The 17,089-nt window shown below is 44.6% G+C and overlaps 1 protein-coding gene across 1 annotated transcript; it reads right to left on the bottom strand.

Annotated features, from left to right (window-relative positions):
* Positions 1-1,334: 1,334 nt before the first annotated feature.
* On the bottom strand, positions 1,335-8,255 carry LOC142496566 (chymotrypsin inhibitor-like). The gene is made up of 5 exons (XM_075603232.1): positions 8,202-8,255; positions 7,310-7,364; positions 4,327-4,368; positions 2,801-2,890; positions 1,335-1,718 (listed from the first exon to the last, which is right to left on the bottom strand). Exons 2-5 carry the CDS (start codon positions 7,341-7,343, stop codon positions 1,519-1,521), a joined length of 366 nt encoding a protein of 121 aa, XP_075459347.1. The 5' UTR covers positions 7,344-7,364; positions 8,202-8,255; the 3' UTR covers positions 1,335-1,518.
* Between the last annotated feature and the right edge of the window lie 8,834 nt (positions 8,256-17,089).

The following is a 17,089-nucleotide window of genomic DNA, read 5'->3' as shown; positions in this document are numbered from 1 at the left end:
GAGGGGTGTTGTGTGCTCTCCCCACCCACCACCCACTACCGTTCAATGTACAGTATTCGTTCTTTTTAACATGCTCGCCTGAATCTTTTCTTATACTGAGAGTGAATCAGATTAGGCCCAAGTAATTTATTTTACCCTGGGATTCTGCAGTTCAAGGTTCTGTACTAGTAGTTATATTTGTCCTCACGAAAGGCAGGTTTGATGTAGGTTGCAATTCCCTTTAGTGAACCACGATCAGATTTCTTCGTAGATTAAATTATATTGTACAGTGCTTCCAAACCCGCACAGGTTTCCTCTCCAAGCGCCGGAAGAATAAAGATAGGAGGTTTTGAAATCTTTGTACATAGAGACATCTGAAATTGCTGCTGCGAGTATTTGCAGCTTGGATCTAAAAGTTAGGCCAGGTCCCCGCTGGCTACTGCGGCGCCCACTGTGGTGGACGCGGCAGGGACAAGAACCGCCCCACAAAGGGCCGCGCTGCGCCGACAGTTTCTTTCGATCTCAAGAGAATTGAGATCAGGACTCGCGACGGAGCACTAGGCCACGCCCCACTCAGCAGTTCAGCCAATGAGGACGGACCTGTCGGGTGACATCACACCCTCCCCTGTCTTTCCCCCTGCAGCTCACTGCAGACCGGGGGAATCGCAGGCAAGCGTGAGCGGGGCCATAGCCATACATTCACCTACTGTGCATTTATGTGTATGCAAAACCACCAGCTGCCACTGCACATTCAATTGCAATGGTTTATGAGAGAGGTGTGTGGGTGCCCCCTGAAACCTCCCTTCAAACAACACATGGAGAGCACCTATGCTCAAAAAAGAACCCACCTAAGATACATGGGAGATATGCTAATAGGATATGCAAAGTATATTGTAATAATTGATATTAGCAGGTATCTCAGGTGGGCTCTTTTTTGATCATCGGTGTCTCCCCATGTGCTGTTTCAAGGTTGGTTTCAGGAGATATACATAGCATTTGGGGTGATCTATATTTTTACCCTAAAATGTAATCTATGAAGAATGTCAATGTTAGCCCACTAAGACATATCACCGCCTACATCGAATAATCACCGCCTACATCGATTAAACCATCTTTAGGTGGAGTATTTTTGTCTAATTGCCATGGAATACTTTAATTTAAATTCCATGAGCCGATAACATGGAGTTTTATGGAAGAATATGAAGAGGGATAATTTGAAGTATATTAATATCTTACACATTCGACAGTACCTTTTCAGGTAACAGTTAAGCTGCCAGATATAAGTTGTCATTAACCTTATCAGCCTAAATACTCAGTCAGATATATACAAAGTTATCAAATTTACCTTCAAACTTTATTTTGAAAAGTTATTTCACTGAAACATTTATCATGCATTTTAATTAGTTCTTAAGGATTATAAAAGGAGCCCATTAATGATTGTTCCTAAGCAGAGTGAGGAGTGGATGGCAGCAGCATTTACACTCCTGGAATGCACCGCTGTGTTGAATTTGCATCGTATGATAGCTGGACGGAACAGGCTCAACTGCAATTTTCCGGGAGAACGCAGGCTCCGCTGCTGTTATGCATGTAGCCTCCTGTACAGAAGCAGCCTGTAACACAAACAGCAGGGCACTTCATGTTTGGAGATACGTATGCCACAGGTGGGAGGCCACAGGTGGGAGGAGTAAAGCAGCCAGAGGCACACTCCAAATACATGCTGTGTTCAGGGCAAGGTTCCCCTGTAAGTCAAAAAAGAAACAAATTAAGGGAGTTAACAGCTGTAGGAAAAATAATTCAATAACAGACTAGTTACAGATGTAGCCAGACTTTCTGTGCTTGCGGCCGTGGAGACAAATGCTGCCACCTGCGGCCCCTCCGCAGCGCCCCCAGCAAATCTTGTAGCTCAGAAGGATTGACGCTGTGGGGTTCCATATTATTTAATGGGACCCTCAACGTTAACCCTTCGCTTTATGGGCCCACCCTGCAGCGAGAGAAACCCGTACTCACATTTCAGATGAGCTGTGCGGGTCCCTATCTGCCATCTCTGCCTCTCTCTGCCGGGATCTGTGTCTCCCCGCGCATTTAAGGTAAACAGGGCTGTAGTTCCCTCCCTCTTGATGATGTAGGTGCCCTTATATGGAGCTCTAAATCCCGAGAGAGAGGCTATATGGCATCTGTTCTGGACAGGAAACACAGTCCAGCTCCCTTCATGATGTAGATGCCCATATATGGCCGTACAGCCCCCTCATGCTGTAGATGCCCATATAAGGGCAACTACATCAAGAACGGGGAAGGAACTACAGCCCTGCTTACCTTCAGTGACAGACCCACCAGAGAGATGCTGCAACAGCAGACAGGGAGCTGCGCTGCCCATCGGAAATGTGAGGATCCCTTTTCTCTCCCGGCAGATGGTCCAGGAAGATTAACACTGCAGGATCCCATTCAAAGGCATTGAAACCTGGCAGAGTTATTCCTCCTGGGAAACTTACTGTCCCTGTGGCTGCGAGAGCTATAGCCACAATGTGGACGCACTCCAGCTGCACCACAGCTGTGTAAATCGCGGCACAGCAGACAGTATGTCTGGCTACATCTGTATAGACAATGCACCCTTCCCTACACCTACACTTTTCAATCCTCTTTTATACAAACATATGGTACTGTGGCAATGCACAGGTATGCCTTTCAGAAACCCCTGCCATTCATAAGGTTATGAACAAACTAATGTCAGGAGTCTTTCTGTTCTGTACAAGCAAGAATTCAGCACGCCTATCACATCTTCCTATATTATTTGTATAAAAGTGTAGCCAGGCCGCTCTCTTACCTCCGGGCTGCGTGTAGAGGACGGCTCCTTGGGTAGATTGCGGTGGTGTTTGTGTGCTGCCAGTGGGTTGCTGGGGGTCCGCGGTGGTACCTAAAAGAGGGAGCCGCCATCTTGAGTCTGTCGCACACGCGCATTGAAGCCTCGTGCATGCACAGGGCTAGATAGTGTGGTGGCCAACCGGAATAGGCTTACCAAGGGGACTACAAGTCCCAGCAGCCTCAGGGGCTGCTAGACATGTGTGGCAGGAGGACCAATAGGGCTCCTGAAAGCGTGGAGGGAGAAGTGGTTACATTTGGCGCAAATACAACGCCAAAGCAGGACGGAGAGGAGAGAGGTAGGTCCCAGGTGCCAATAGCCCTGGGATTAGGCCAGCTTTCCCTGTAGGCCCAAGTTAGTCCCGACTCACAGTAGGCACCTACATAGGGAAGCCCATAAGTAGGGACACTTTCAATGTATTGCATTGTGCCAGGGCCACAGTGTCTACGCCACACTGTAACAGTTAATCTCCGGCCCGGGATCAGATTCAGGCCACAGTATAAGAGACTCTTTATGATGGGATGCTCCTGCTGGAGGCCACCCCACGCAGAGGCGGAAGGCGTCATTTGAACAGACTGACCATTGACTGTTGTTCAGCTGCACCCGGGTGCTGGGGCCCCGGGCAGGTATACCAACATGTGCACCAACAGTCCACAGGCTAGCGCTACGCCTTATACAGTACTTGAGTGGGAGTGATATTGTAGGAAGGACACTAGGGCTCTGGTGCCCCTGCACCCCAAGTACAAGGCAAATACCTTGCAGGGATATATATATATATATTCATCTACATAGAGAATGCTTTGCACTGTATTTGTCATGCTGATTAGGTGTCTAGTTAGTACTGTTATACCATAACTTGTGTGTGTAATTACTGGGTACATTGTTCATGTGAGGGGCTATCCCGCTACGCTGGTATCCCTCACAGCTGGAGGTGCTGCACCAAGGAGATAGCACTATCACCCCAGGCTCCCAGTGGTGGAGGCCCAGGCCCTCTGTGAGCCAACAGGTTAAGGCAGTACCAGTAGTCCCTTTAATTACAGGGGGAACCAGGGCTACATAAGTAAAATGGAAATGGTGCACAACTCTCTATTTAGAATAAATAAAGGAAATGTCTTGACTGTTTTCATTATGATGAATGGTTAGGGGGGTTATTTAGTTGTTTGCCTTTAGTAAACATATAGTATCGGTTATACATTGTTGACCAAGCATTGTCCCTGGCCAGTGCTTGGCCTTTCATGTGTTATTTATCCAAGCATTCCTAGATGCTAATTTGGGAAAATCTGATACAAAAATAAAACTGTATCCATGTAATGAGATATTTTCTCTGATAAATCAGAAGGGTTTTTACTTTGTCAAAACTGACAGTGCTTTCCTGTACCTTTGTGTACTAATTTTGTGAATGGGAGACTTTGATACGGAAGATATTCTCACGACCCCTTTTCTCACCCGCCACACACATACTATCTCTTTAAAATAATTTAGGTTCTTACCGAGGGATAAACCAAATTCAGTCACCAGAAGCAGACTAATAACTGCAGGAAAGAAACAGAAACATGTCATTAGTGTCACGGAAAAGTAATTAGAATAATAATTTATTTGTAGAAGTTCTAATTTAGGTTAACATACATTTAGTCCCGTTTACCTTTCTAAAACAAAGTCAAACTTTATTTGAAGATAGCTATTGTATCTGTCATCAAAGTCACCAAGGGTAATGAATTCCACACTGTAAATGCCCTTACTGTAACAAAAAAAATCTTTCCTTTGTTGCTGGCGAAATCTCTTTCCTCCAACCTTAAGGGATGAATGTACGGAGAAGTGAAACTCCAATGCAATGCCTCAAAGATCCTGACTCAAGTCACATGGAATACAGGCTAATAAATTCCTTTTTAGTAGAAATCAGGATATATGTTCGTTTATTGAAATGTACCTTACTTATGAGGAGAGGCTAGTTAAATTAGATTTATTTACATTACAAAAGAGGCGTCTAAGAGGGGATATGATAACTATATACAAATATATTCAGGGACAATACAAGGAGCTTTCAAAAGAACTATTCATCCCACAGGTAGTACAAAGGACTCGGGGCCATCCCTTAAGGTTGGAGGAAAGGAAATTTCACCAGCAACAAAGGAAAGGGTTCTTTACTGTAAGGGCAGTTAAAATGTGGAATTCATTACCCATGGAGACTGTGATGGCAGATACAATAGATTTGTTCAAAAAAAGGTTGGACATCTTTTTAGATGGGAAAGGTATATAGGGATATACCAAATAAGTATACATGGGAAGGATGTTGATCCAGGGATTCATCCGATTGCCAATTCTTGGAGTCAGGAAGGAATTAATTTTTCCCCTTAATGGGTTTTTTTTTTTTGACTTCCTCTGGATCAATAAGTAAGTATAGAAATAGGATAAAGTATCTGTTGTCTAAATTTAGTATAGGTTGAACTTGATGGACCTACGTCTTTTTTCAACCTCATCTACTATGTAACTATGTAACTATGTAACTATGTACCTCTGGATCAAGATATGAGTGTGCTGAGCTAGACACCCAAATGGAGCCCCGCAGCCAGGCTGGGACAGCAGGTGGGCTCATATAAAACACAGCAGCTCTAGATCCAGGTAAGAAACAAATAACGTAACCTCCATAGGCAGGGACCCCAGATCTCGAACAACTTTAGCCCAACCTGAAACTTTCCCTTTATTAAAACTCTCTGTTCTCTATCCTTCAACCACTTTTCAATCCAAGTGCAACTATTTTTACTGTCCAATTTGCTTTATTATGTACACTAACCTCTTGTGTGGAACCGTATCAAAAGCCTTTGCAAAAACTAAGAAGACCACATCAAGTGCATTACTCTGGTCTAAATTACTACTTACCTCCTCAATTAAACAAATAAGATTAGTTTGGCACGACCTACAGTATCCTTCATAAATCCATGCTGATTATCACAAATTATTTTATTATCCATTAGGAATTCCTGAAAATTATCCTGTACTAAACATTCAAGTAGTTTCCCCACTATTGAAGTCAGGCTTACAGGTCTGTAATTCCCCGGTTGTGATCTAGCTCCCATTTAAAATATAGGCACCGCATCTGCTTTACGCCAATCTTGTGGGACCAGTACTGCTGCTTCTGGTACCAGTAAAATAAAACAGTAAATCTACTGGTCCTTATACTGTTGTCCCCCGTATGCAAGCCTGCTGCCCAGGAAAGCTCCCTCAGTTTCACTGGAGCGGCAGAACCCTCATGCCTCCTCCAGAATGCCTCCATTTAAAAACATAAAATCCAATAAAATGAAACAATGCTCTCTCTCTTCTCCTTCTCTCTCCTCCCTCCCTCACCTATCTCTCCCTCTCCAGCATTTTGATAGAACTTATACAAAAAAAAAAAAAATAGCGGGCAACTTTACAATAGGAAAATAATGCATTATGAACAATTTGGGCCGTTTTGCTATATATATATATTATATATATATATCAATATATCAGCTTTGTTATTTCAACTAATACATTCCACATTCCCCCTCCCCAATTCTTTTCCATGGCTGTTTCCTGATATCTGACCATAAACAGGTGCAGTGCTCTGTGTTACAAGTGAACAATAATTATTATTGTTATCGCAGCATTTTGGCTATCCTATTAAAATATAAATATGTGTCAGTAAATATTAATGCTGCTTATTACCGGACTTATCCCATGATCTTAGAAAATAAATAGGTAAAGTCCTGTGAGTGAGCAATGAGCACTGATGCTGGATATTAAAGGACTTGTCCCTAAATGTAAATAGCTGCAGAAGTATTTCTTGTTATCACAACTCTGTCCCTGGTATGATAAATCATAAATATGCTCATTGTTTTATGGATCAATCGGCTGTATTGCTGGCTGCGGTGATTCATCCCTGGATGCTAAAATATATGACACTGTGTGCTCATTTGCATGTTATTTCCCAGAATCCCTGGCTATAGTGGAAGCGCTGTATGCTAAGAGATAATTGTGAAAAGCAGTGTTACCGACCTGTCGGAGACATGTGAATGTGCTCACAAGTGACATTTGTATTTGCTGTACACTGTACGGTGGAGGAGTTGTGTTACTTTTTTTTACTCACCATAACTTACATAATTTGTGGTTGAAACCTATTTCAACTTTACATTGCAAAGCCAGTATAACTAGTCTCACACCAAAGAGGCCACAGGGAGAGGATCAAACCAGCTGTCTGTGAGTTGGGTTAATGGCTGTGCTGAAAGCTGTGTAGCCCATCAGGCATAAGCTTATAGGGGTCCATGTTAAAATGGACATGAAGTGAAAGGTGACACTGTGTGCTCATTTGCATTTCATTACCCAGAATCCCTGGCTGCAGTGAAAGCACTGTATGCTAAGAGATAATGGGGAAAGGCAGGCTTGCAGACCTGTCTGAGACATGTGAATATGCTCACAAGTGATATTTTATTTACAAAATATAAATCCCAAACTTACCCAGTACTCGAGTCATAGCTTTACCAGAATTCATCACTGCGACGTTCCAAGACACCTAAAGAAATCAATAAATAGATTCAATACTTTGTCACAGAAATACTGTAATCCAGCAGGGAATTATCAAAGCGTTACCTGATTTATCAGGATGTAGCCAGGTCCTCCGGTCACCCCCCTTGTCTCCGGTTTTCCCCCTTACCTCCGGGTTGGGTAGTAGGGCTGCGGCGACGGCCCCGTCGCTGGGGGCTCCTGGTAGTAGTTGCACAGGACGCCGCCATTGTGCTGGGAGGGTCGCGCATGCGCGGTGACCGTAGAGTGGTGACTGGCTCTGCAGATAGTCGCGCATGCGCAGTAAGAAGCGTGTGAACCGCAGCCAATCCGGAAAGACTATTGGCCGAGGAATACAAGTCCCAGGAACCTAAGGGGTGACCACCTGATGCCAGGGAGCGAATAGGGAGCAAGGGTTCTTTGGCAAGACAGAATACAGTCACTGACTAGGGACCACGTTAGCCAGTGGGTGCTGGGAGAGCAAGGGGAGAGGAGGTGCGTGGGTACAGGGGACAGTGACCCGCTGCATATGCCAGAATACCCCCTAGGCCCCAGTGCAGGCCCTGAGACACCACTAGCTTGTGGTTGCTGCACCCACAGATAGGGTTGCTGCCCTTAGATAGGGACCTGGCCTGTTTAGTGATAGTAGCAGTCAGGGACACAGTACTTCCCTGAGGTTACTGGAAGTTTGGGATCAGAGTAAGCTGCGGAGTCAAGACTCATGAGAGGCGATCACTACTCCCCTTTCCCCACTGAACAACCCAGGGCTCCAGTTGAGACTCTAATCCCTGGCCCCGGGAACGCTGACAGCTGCCCTGATTACCACTAAGAAATAAATATATCTTACCTTATTCTCTTCCTCTGAGACTTTCAGATTCTCGCTTCACTTGCAGGTTTTGTCATCTTTTATAGCGATTCCATGTTGGGAAAAAAATGAATAAATGCCAAAGGTGTGTCAATGAGGAAGCATTAATTGCTCCCTTCCTCTACCACCTGTGATTGTGTCATGGAGATTACTGTGTTCTCTTACCCAACTTGTGTACGAACGTCACAGAATGCATTTTTCTTCAGGCAGGTATTGTTACTTTGTGCACATCTTAAAACACACCTGCTTAATGAAGCATATGAGTAGCTCTGTGGTTGATACTATACACCTCATACATGTAGCCCACCTTCCCCCATGTCTAGGTTCACTACGTGTGGAACTCTGTTACCTGTAGACTCACAGGAGGCCTGATCCTCCGCTACAAGGAGCCTGGGGTGTACCTGGTTCGTCCAGTGACAGCGCCTTCACCTGTGAAGAATCCTAGCACTGCTGAATACCCCTTGCACAGGACCCAATGCAATACACACACGCTTGTATATATATATATAACAGGTTTACTGAACACAGATCAGAAAATAGATAACTGCTAAAAATGGATAACATAGGCCTCTCACATCCGTAACCCCACAGTGCCCCCAACCACCTTGGCCACACCCTGGTGGGGTTTCCCCCAAAGAACTGCGGTGCCCTGGGCACCTAACCACCCGGTGTCCACAGGAGCCAACTCACCCACTGTGTGTGTGACAGCGCTGTCCACAATAAGGGTGTTGTTGTTGATGCACTTGTTGAGGTATCTGCCCAGGTGCTCCAGCACCCGGGTATGGCCGAAGAGTAAACAAGGATCCACTGATCCAGCGATGATGTCGTCAGCGAAGCCTCTGTGTGGAGTGGACTCCCGCTGAAGTGTCCCACCATGAAGAGAGTCTCTAATTCGTTGGTGGTCTGGTCCGACCACAGGCCGCAGATACTGCAAGGCATCTTTCTTTGTCCCTGATCATTTGCAACTACAGGGCAGTGTCCCTATCTATTGGGCCTGTCTCTATAGCAGCCACAAGCTTATGGGGGAGTCGGGGCCTAGCTGGGGCCTATAAGGGTGTCTCTGGCCTAATGCAGGGGCCTACTGACACCCTGCACACACACCCTCGCCCTTCTGTGTCCCAGCCTTGACTGGCGTGGTCTGCAGAGCGCACCAATTGTATCCGTTCCTTACAGGACAATCCGGGCGCCATATTGGCTGCTGCGGGCTATGTGTCTCTACTCCCAAAGGCTCATGAGAGTTTTAGTTCCCCTGCGGAGCTATGTGAGTGGCCGCCGCTTGCAATGCATCCTGCGCACGTGCAAGGTGTACCAAGATGGGCGCCGGACCTGGAATGCTCTCCGCATGTGCAATAGCTCTAAAGCGCATGCGCAACTATTAACAACATGGTGGCACCCTGCTAAGGGAGCCACCGCAAACCTCTGGCAACCTGGTTGCCCTTTCAAATCCCGCAGCGCTCCGGCAGCCTTCCCCACACGCCACTGACCTCTGCCTCCACCTGCGCTGCCAGCCGAAGCTACACCGGGAGGTAAGGGGACAGAAAGGAACCAAGGGGGAGGCAGGCTATATACATAAACCTTGGCCCCTTGCAGATGCACTTACCAGAATACCTTCCTACTGTCTGTGTACATTCATCCTACTTACCAATTAGATTGTAAGCTCTTCGGGGCAGGAACTCTTTTTCCTAAATTTAACTTTTATGTCTTAAGCCCTTCTCCCATTATGTAATATTATTAATAATTGTTTATTCTTGTATAGCATTGCTAGGTTCCAAGTTGGGAAACAAATGAGAAATTGCCAAAGGTGAGCCAACGAGGAAGCATGAATTGCTCCCTTCCTCTACCACCTGTGATTGTGTCATAGAGAACATCTCTTACCCAACTTGTGTACGAACGTCACAGAATACATTATCCAAATTACCCTGTCATTCTCCAGACAGGTACAGTATTTGTTTCCTTGTACACATCTTAAAACACACGTGCTTAACGAAGCATATGTGTAGCTCTGTGGCTGATATTATACACCTCATACATAAACCTTGGCCCCTTGCAGACGCACTTACAGTACCAGAACACCTTCCTACTTTCTCTGTACATTCCGCCTACTTACCAATTAGATTCTAAGCTCTTCGGGACAAGGAGTCCTTTTCCTAAATTTTACTTTTATGTCTTAAGCGCTTCTTCCCATTATGTAATAACAGAGACATTTTGCAAACACAGCCCTTGCCCCGTGGAGCTTACAATCTCTGTTTTTTTTGGTGCATGAGGCAAAGGAAGATAAAGTGACTTGCCGAAGGTCAAAAAGAGCCGACACCGGGAATTGAACCAGGTTCCCCAGCTCACAAACTCAGTGTCCGTCAGTTCCCCTGCTCTTTTTACTCACTGAGCCACTCCTGTATGTAAACACATACACATACACATACACATACACATACACATACACATACACATACACATACACATACACATACACATACACATACACATACACATACACATACACATACACATACACATACACATACACATACACATACACATACACATACACATACACATACACATACACATACTGTATAGTATCTTAGCATTACCACCATTAAAGATGAGCTAATGTCACAACAGTTCTTCTAAACCCAATTTAGCACGAGATTTATTATAATCCCTATAGTTTCCACAATAAGTGTTTAGGTTTTACCGTAAAATGTTTGGATTCTATTTTCAAATAGGGCAAAAAATGGGATATAAACATATAGTAGGGTCAATTTGTATCTACCAAAGTCTCCTAGCTGCAAAACGGGGTTAAAAAAGGGCACCAAATGGAATAGAGAAAAGCATTCCCAATGAAACCAGTTGGATTTTCTACTTTGATAAATCTGGTGCAGTGTTTTGTATCCCCCGTGGTTTTTTTATTTTAACCATCGGGGTCAAGAGTGACTGAGAAATTGAACAAAAACATTTCCATTAAAAAATATATATATGTTGTTCTTCTTAGCAGTAAGTGTTACTTTCAACTGTAGCAGGAAAACAGTGATCCTGGGGGCTCTTCAGCTGAGCAGCTCAGTGAGTATAGACAATGTCTCTGTAAACAGTGATACTGAAGGGCCTATGCACTAAAGTCCAACAGAAAAAATCGCCAGGGATTTTAAATCGCCATTTTTGACAGCGTTGCTAGGACGGTATGCAGAAAGCCCCGAATACTAGTGATATCAACATTTCAACAAATGGTGAGTAGCCGGCGGCATGGTGATCTGCCGTCCGAAAAGGGCTTACCCGGCGAGTTGATTCTGATGCAGAGAGAGAGAGACGCCTCTCTCTCAGTGCAATATATTTTAATTTAAATTGATTTGAGGTCCGGGGATCCCCTTCTTCCCGAGATAAAGGCTCAGTTATGGGGTGCCGGTATCTCCTATGCAGTGAAATGTCCCGGTTACGTGACATGCAGAGCAGATACCGGCACCCACTAACGGGACCTGTATCTTGGGAAGCAGGGGGTCCCCGGACCTCAAATCAACGCGGTTCAGCTACAGAGACGCCCTGCTCATCTACACTAGTAATAAAATTTAAATATGTAGTAAAAAAACAATACACAACACATCCCATGCCCCCACATAAAAACATTTTTTATTTTTTTAGACACAGGATTAATACCACAGGCCGGCAGGGGATCCCAGGAGACTCCGTATGCAGGGAGACAGGTTGATAGTTAGAAAGACAGGTAGGGTCAAGCTTGCTGTTTTTGAGTAATGGTATGACTGTTGCATGTTTGAAGGAGGAGGGAAAGGTACCAGAATAGAGTGAAGAGTTAAAAATCTGTGAAAGCGTAGGGATTACAGAAAGATCAAGAGGTTTTAGGAGATGGGAGGGAATGGGATCAAGAGGGCAGGTTGTAGAGGGAGAAGAGGAGATCAGCAGTGACACATCCTCCTCCAAAGGAAAACAAGGGGAGCGCAGATCAACAGATGAATGCAGATATCAATAAAATAAATAAAATAAAATGGCAGAATGGTTAACGATGTAGCCAAACTTACCTAACACCTCAGTCATGCACACGGGCTAAAAATGAACCACAGTCAATGCACTTGCTGTAACATAGTCTACACATGGTGGTGAAAGCATATATAGTAAAATTACTCACATGGCCCTGTGTGAGTGTGGAGTCTTCAATGGTTTCTTTTCTTACTCCTTCTGCCCGGCTGGGCCTCTACTTGTTCTTTAGTCTGGCTCTTCCTCATACAGAGTTGCAGGATAGTCCCCCAGTTTAATAGTAGAATGCAGAGAGAGAGGATGTTGAAAGTAAGTCTTGTAGTATTTATTAAAACAATAGTAATAATACACACTTACATATCTAAAACATCCTGTTGGGTGTAGAAAAGTCTGTGTGGGTGGTTGCACCAGAGCGCTCGCTACATCACAGTACTGTAAGTGCATTGTCTGCGTTTCATTTTTGAATGATATCTGCATTGATCTGTTGATCTGCGCCCCCTTGTTTTCTATCTTCACAATTTCTACCGGGATCATGGAAAGATTCCCTTTAGGGTTCTGAGCTACGGACTGTGGACTCCGAAGCTGTATACCATCATTGGGGTATACGCATGGGCCCTCTAGCACGGTAATACAAGTGCTTTTTATCTTTTGTCTTAGTCAGAGAGAGCACCCTAGTATTATTTTTGCTAATACATTCTCCTTCGAGACAGTGAAAAAAGAGTCAAGGAAGGCAGGAGGAAAGCTAGGAAGCGTTGTGGGATGAGATGAGGCAACAGAGGGGATGTTCTGACGTATGGATTCCACATTTTCCTTAAAATAGTCATCAAAGTCCTGAGGTGCGATGGAGGAAGAAGAGGAGGCAGCCAAGGGTGGTCTGAGTAGAGAGTCAAAGACAGAGAAGAGTCAGCGTGGGTTAGACTTGTGCATGTTGATTAGTGAAGAAATGTAGGTTTGTTTAGCCTGAGAGAGGGCAGTCTGTGAGATTATAATATTTCCTCAAGAGGCCTTCAGAGGAACGAGTGGAGGAACGCAGCATGCACGTGTGGGAATTTAGCCAGGGTCTAGGGTTAGAAGGGCGAGGACGGCAGAGAGAAAGCGGGGCATGTAGATCAAGAGAGGAGGATAAGGCAGAGTTGTAGTTCCTGACCAGGTTGTCAGGGTCTGTAGCAGGACTGAGAGATGAGAGGAGGAGCGTAAAGTGGACTCAAATGCTGGTAGGTTAATAGAGTGCAGGTTTCTGCAGAAACGAGGGGAAGATGGAGATGGGGAGAAGTGAGAGAGAGAAAATGAGATGAGGTGATGGTCAGAGAGAGGCAAGGGGGAAATGGAGAAATCAGTGAGAGAAAAGTTTTTAGTGAACACCAGGTCTACGTAGTGGCCATCCTTGTGGGTGCTGGCTGCAGTCCACTGTAGAAGGCCAAAAGAAGAGGTTAGAGAGAGAAAGCGGGACGCCCAAGGGAGAGAGGGGTCATCAATGTGGCAATTGAAGTCACCAAGGAGAAGAACAGGGGAGTCTGAGCAGAGAAAGAGAGCCAGGATTCAAATTGAGAGAAAAGCAGAAGGTGGATGGGTAGAGGTAGGTGGGCGATAGATGACCGCCACATGGACAGGGAGAGGAGAGATCTGGACAGTGTGAGCCTCAAAGGAAAAGCAAGAGATGGAGGAATAGGAAGGGTTCGGTAACGGCAGAGAGGAGAGCAGGAGCCCCACTCCTCCATCCCTGCCATCAAGGCATGGAGTGTGGGAGAGAGAAAGGCCAACTTAAGAGATGGCAGCTTCCAGAGCAGAGTCAGATTGAGTGAGCCAGATCTCAGTTATAGCAAAAAGGTGCAGAGAGTGAGAGAGAAAGAAGTCATGCCCAGAGAGGCACTTGTTAGAAAGGGAGTGAGCATTCCAAATGGAAAAGAAGAAAGGGAGAGAGGAGGAAGGTTGGCAGGGGATGTGTATGAGGTTGGAGGGGTTGACACTAGAAGGAGTAGAAGTGGCATTTGGCAGGCGAGGACTAGAGAATTTGGAAATAAGGCAGGGACAATGATTGGGAGAGATATCCAGAAGCAAGGAGGAGAAGCATGGATAGAAAGAGGATGTGTGAGGAGGATTTGTAGGGGTGTGTTTTAGTGCAGGGTGTATAGCTGTGTGGTGTCAGAGGGCACAGGAAAGAAAGGAGTTCATGTGAACTGAGAGGTGACGAAGAAAGGAGAGATGGAGAAATATGAATAGTGTTAGAGACATAATGAAGGTGGTGGAAGTAAGTGCATAATTCGAAAAGAAGTGAGGTCACAGCAAATATAAAAAGTAAAGGCGTCATCACAGCAATAGTTAAGTGTTGAGATGTGCAGTCTGGGATAGATAATATCCTCCTTTCCAGTGTCGATCAAAATCAGGAATCAGGGCCAGTAGGTGTTGTCCACTTTTTCACTCCTTTTGAACTCCCTTTTAAACTCCACTATGCTTGCCACTTAAATGGGCCACTTGACATGGGACTGCAGACCCAGTGGTTATTACACCCTTCCCTTATATGTCAGCATTAATCTTATCTCCTAATGGTGCCTCAGACTCCCTGAAGAGTTACCTACTGTAAGAAAAAGTTATGATGTGCGTGATTATAGAGTGCTGTACAGTTATCTTCCCTAATCTGTGTATGGGTGGTGGAGCTGTATTTGCCCCAGCAACACTGCTTACAGAAGGGCCTACAGTGCCCCCGAAAGCTTGCTATTCTTTTGTAACCCAAGTCAGCTATTAAGGTATGATCGTTACCCTTCCTTGTTCGGAAATCTGCCCTCACACACAGTAATGCAAGAGTTATTTCAATCTCTTCCTGCTGTTGTAATGTGTTTAGAACTAATTTCCAATGCACATAGTAATTAATGTTAATGCACTGTGATTATGAAAAGGATGAAAGGGAAGATATGTGGCAATAAAATTTCCCCATGGCATTTTACATTGCATAGCAGGAATTCTGCTGAAAGAAGAAAATGTCAGGTGTTGTTGTGTTGTTGGGATTATGGTGGGATTATGATGGGATCTTTGTGTTGTAATTGTTTTGTCTATATCGAAGGTTATGATAAATAGATCCTTTTATCATTATGGGAAGGCAATGTGGTTCTATTTTTAAAAGTACATTGTTTATTGTTTTATGTGTCACTTTTTAAAGCTTAGTCGGATACTCTTACGTGAAGTTGGTTTACTTTGTGATTGAGAACATCCAGAAGTGGTCAGAGAAAAGCTTTTGAAGGAGGTTGAGCTTGGTCTAGAGGAGTTCTTTGGTGATTTAATCTCAGGGAGCTTTTAACCATGTTTCAGTTTTTGAGGGTGAGGAGCCGCTGCTTGGAGGGATTGTCTTTGCCCTCTCCAGAGTGTGGAACTCACTTTTTCCAGATATAAATGGCTAGATTGGGGCTGTGGCCGAATATTATTAAAAGTATTGGCTGAAGGGAGTTGATTCGTTTCAAGTCCTATGTTAGGTCAAAATTATTTTTAAATATCTAGTTTACTAGTGTGCATGGGACAAGTGTTTTTTCATATTTATTTTTTGAGGCAATCAACATACCTCGTTTGGATAATTAGACAGTCTCTTTTTTGTTTACTGGGACCACAAACGTGTTACAGTTAAAATAAATGGAAAACAGCCATTCTTTTGTAAGGACCAAATGGATGTTAGGTGGTTTGGTTTGGGAGGTATGAGGTGAGTGCAAGTGTTCCCGGCAGGGTCTTAATACAGTAGGTTGGTTAAGGGTCTGGATATTCTGGTAATTCATGAGGTGGTAATGACTTGGTTAAATCTCAATGCTATAATTGATAGGGGTAATAAAAAGGGATTTCATTTGAATTTGGGGTTTTTTTCCCCTAAAGTTCAAATTGTTTGGGGCAATGTGGTACCAATGCAAGTATGGAGACATTCCAAAAGCTTGTGGCTAATGATAAATGCTGGATAAATTAACACGTTGGTATTATCTATCATTTAAAAAAATAGAGGGTTATTTTCAGCCAAACATGAGAAAATGGAGAAGATGTAATCCATCTGAATAATATTGTCTTGGATATTTTGAATGAAGGTCTGCCAGAAAGCTCTTAACAGGCTTGTAAGAAGCATACTTTAAGGTGTTAAACAGGCGCACTCATGATAGTGGTCCTGGCCAAAGAGGGGACCCCATACAGGGACCATGGGGTTTTAGTGTGTTATGTTATCTGCTGTATGTTATCAACTGTTTTAACTAATGCTTAATAACGACTGTGGCCTATTCATCCACTGATCATTACCAATGTATTATTGGTGCTGGCAACATAAGTAATAGAGGAATCAACTATGCAACAGTCATGTTATCACACATGTTGCACATCATATTTATGCGGGACGCAAGGCTGAGGTGGGGATGTCAGAATACCCGCATCCGGATTACAGAGTCGTAGTCATGTAGCTAGGTCAGGGTAGGAGAGGTTAGAATGGTCGTGATACTCGTCGTGGTCTAGGATTGGAGAAGTCGGATGGTCGTTGTACATAGCCAGGGTCCAGGGGTAGAGAAGGTGGGAATCCAAATACAAGCTGAGGACAAAGGTAGAGAAATCAAGGCAGAATGCAAGAGCAACAGCAGGGCAACAGGATGCTTGAGGCAAGCACTTCGAAACATAAACAGAAGTTTATGCTCAGCCAATTTGCCTCAGGGCTGGCTGAGCATAAAAGGATCAGGAAGCCAATGAGAATGCTGCAGGCGATGAGTCATGAATAATCACAGATAGGTTGTCCAGTGATAGGTAGGGGCAAAGTGCACCACAGATGTGGAGTAATTGATGTTGCTAACCCCTTTCGTGTACCTGGGGATGTGTAGCCGGCGTGAAGTGTGAGCAGGAGCCCCTCCGTTGCGTCATGGGACGCGGTGCAGGGGCGA

Source organism: Ascaphus truei, chromosome 6, assembly GCF_040206685.1.
Source record: "Ascaphus truei isolate aAscTru1 chromosome 6, aAscTru1.hap1, whole genome shotgun sequence".
NCBI lineage: Eukaryota > Metazoa > Chordata > Amphibia > Anura > Ascaphidae > Ascaphus > Ascaphus truei.
This window is presented reverse-complemented; position numbering and strand designations above follow the sequence as displayed.

Bases quoted from the DNA above. Each gene is read 5' to 3' on its own strand.
- LOC142496566 (XM_075603232.1), bottom strand. From the start codon at position 7,343: ATGAATTCTGGTAAAGCTATGACTCGAGTACTGG. The intron at 4,369-7,309 runs GTAAGTTTGGGA...TCTTTCCTGCAG, and splicing joins AGCTATGACTCGAGTACTGG to TTATTAGTCTGCTTCTGGTG. The intron at 2,891-4,326 runs GTAAGAACCTAA...TCCCTCTTTTAG, and splicing joins TGAATTTGGTTTATCCCTCG to GTACCACCGCGGACCCCCAG.